At 37.8% G+C, this 2500-nt stretch overlaps 1 protein-coding gene across 2 annotated transcripts in view; it reads left to right on the forward strand.

Annotated features, from left to right (window-relative positions):
• The window catches only part of LOC122245781 (uncharacterized), a 154780-nt gene that overhangs the window by 146323 nt on the left and 5957 nt on the right, over positions 1 to 2500 (forward strand). Inside the window, exons 1-2 of one of the 2 annotated variants that reach the window (XM_086543136.1) lie at positions 1222 to 1454; positions 2301 to 2472. In XM_086543136.1, coding sequence (XP_086399262.1) covers positions 1368 to 1454; positions 2301 to 2472 — 259 coding nt within the window. In that variant the 5' untranslated portion in view covers positions 1222 to 1367. Of the gene's footprint in view, positions 1 to 1221; positions 1455 to 2300; positions 2473 to 2500 lie in introns of those variants that run through there. The other variant, XM_086543135.1, reaches the window with a different exon arrangement.

The raw sequence follows: 2500 nt of genomic DNA on the forward strand, positions 1-2500 counted from the left end.
GATGACCGATAAGAAACCAGCCTGGCGTACAGCAATTCAACTAGAACACGCTATCTCCTGGAAGCATTTCACTCCATCGGCGGCTTAACAAAGGAACAATATATATATATATATATATATATATATATATATATATATATATATATATATATATATATACATATATATATAATTGAAAGGTGGATATGCATACAACCGAAAGAGTTTAAAAGGCGTTTTGAGGGAAATAAAAAGCAGTGTACATGTTCTATTTTTTTTTCTTTTTTCTATTCGTTGCCTACACTGGGGAGAGGTGTGTCTAGAGGGAGTGTGGGGGGAGAGGGGGGGGAGAATGTAATAGATCAGAATACCTGCAGAACCGCGGTTCCTGTCCCTCGGTTTCGTCATTGAACCCCGTGGGAATTTTGCCTCCAAGGGGGTTCTAGGGCTTGAAGATATAGGCCTATGTATCGGGGACTACTTGATGGCGTAATGCATTGTAATCTTTTGTAATGGGTCAGCTTTCTCTTGGCGACATCGTGGACTAAGGCGTTTATCGTTATGATTTACTATTCACTATCGTTATCATGTTACTATTATCAAAAAATGTATTTGTTTTATTATAATTATTGTTATTATGTTCTGTGAATTCTAACTTGTGGCATGCAGATAGTAAATATCATTATTAATGTCATCGCGGCATGTGTGTGTGTACGTGTGTGTGTGTGTATGTGTGTGTGTGTGTGTGTATGTGTGTGTGTGTGTGTGTGTGTGTGTGTGTGTGTGTGTGTGTGTGTGTGTGTGTATGCGTGTGTGTGTGTGTGTATGTGCGTGTGTGTATGTGTGTAACAAACACTCCAAAAACTAATGCCCTTTTGGGGATATACCATGTTTTTTCTCTCCTCCTCCTCCTTGCGTCCCCTTTTTTTCTGTCTTTTTTATCAACCCCAAAGTACCTCTCTGGTTCCGAAGACGTGCTACTTACAGAGATAAATCTTTCTATTCTCTTCCTTTACACTCTTTGATCTGGGGTTGGCGTGGCTTAAAACTGGTCATGGTGAAAAATTGTTTTCTGCCGTGCAGGAAAAATCAAATTTCGAGAAAACTGGAAAAAGAAAAGAGAGAAAGAGAATAATAAAAAAAACAGATATACAGAATAATCTCCTTCACAGAAAAAACACAAATAAAAGAAAGAGATAAAAAAGGGACTTTTACGAAAAAAAAATAAAACTAACAAACTCCCACACACACACACGCAAAAAAAAAAAAAAAAAAAAAAAGGTGAGAGAACATCATCTAGAAAGAACAAGCACTCTGAGTGTGTATCTTAGCACTCGACGAGACGGGAGAGGAGAGTGCGTGCCCAGAGTGCGTGCCCAGAGTGCGTGATGGCCTGTGGGAAGGTAGGGCTGAGCCTTCACCTGTTCCTGCTGGTTAGCTGCTCCTTGACCCGAGCAGAGAGCGACGGGAACACGGTAAGTTGGGGTCCTCAGTGTGCAAAAGGGACACTATCATCTTAATCTTAATCATTAATGATTAATTAATCTTAATCTTAATCTTAATGAATCTTAATCTTAATCTTAATCATTAATCATTAATACCATCTTAATCTTAATCATTAATAACTAATTCATCTTAATCTTAATCTTAATCCTTAATACCATCTTAATCATTGTCATTATTATCATTATTAATACTGTTATTATCATTACTTTCATCGTCATCATCATCATCATCGCAGTACCTTCATTATTATTGTTATTGTTTTCTTGCTGCTTTTGTTTTATTTTGATCACCATCATCATATTTGTGTTTGTTTTATATTGTTTGCGGTTCTTTATAGAATTGTAAATGTATCCGTCACAATATTAGTTAATAATATTATGATTTATGAATGCATATATTCTTGTTGATGATAATGTCAGTTTTTATTTTTTTCTGTAATCATATCTGTTGTATTTTGTTAGTATCGGTATGAGTATTGATATTTGTATTGCTAGTAGTAGTAGTTGTAATAGTAATAATAGCAGTAGTATGATATGTAGTACTAGTCCAGTAGTAATAGCAGTATTAACTAGTAGGAATGGCAAAAGTAATAGTAGTATTTATAGCAATAGCAAAGTGGTAGTAGTTATTGTTATCGTTGTAATAAATATTGCTACTCTTATTTTCGCAGCTAATAATAGCATCATCTAAATAACATTTGCTCTTATCATCATTATCAACTTCATCATAATCGCTACTAAAATCATGACGAAGGCTAAGACCAAATTCCCTCAAAGAACACGAACTCACAACCCCCCCACCCCTCCTCCCTGCAGAGCTGCGAGGACCTCGGCACGGAGAACAGCCACTTCGAGTGCACGGACACAGGCGAAGTACGGTGCGTCGAAGGCTGGGAAGGAGAGGACTGCGACTTACCCATTTGCCGTGAAGGATGCGATCCGGTGCACGGCTACTGTACCCAACCGGGGGAATGCCGCTGCTCTTTAGGTGAGTCCCCCTTGTGAGGGAATTGGGA

Source organism: Penaeus japonicus, unplaced genomic scaffold, assembly GCF_977035675.1.
Source record: "Penaeus japonicus unplaced genomic scaffold, GWHDUDI00000001_assembly GWHDUDI00000013, whole genome shotgun sequence".
Taxonomy (NCBI): Eukaryota; Metazoa; Arthropoda; class Malacostraca; order Decapoda; family Penaeidae; genus Penaeus; species Penaeus japonicus.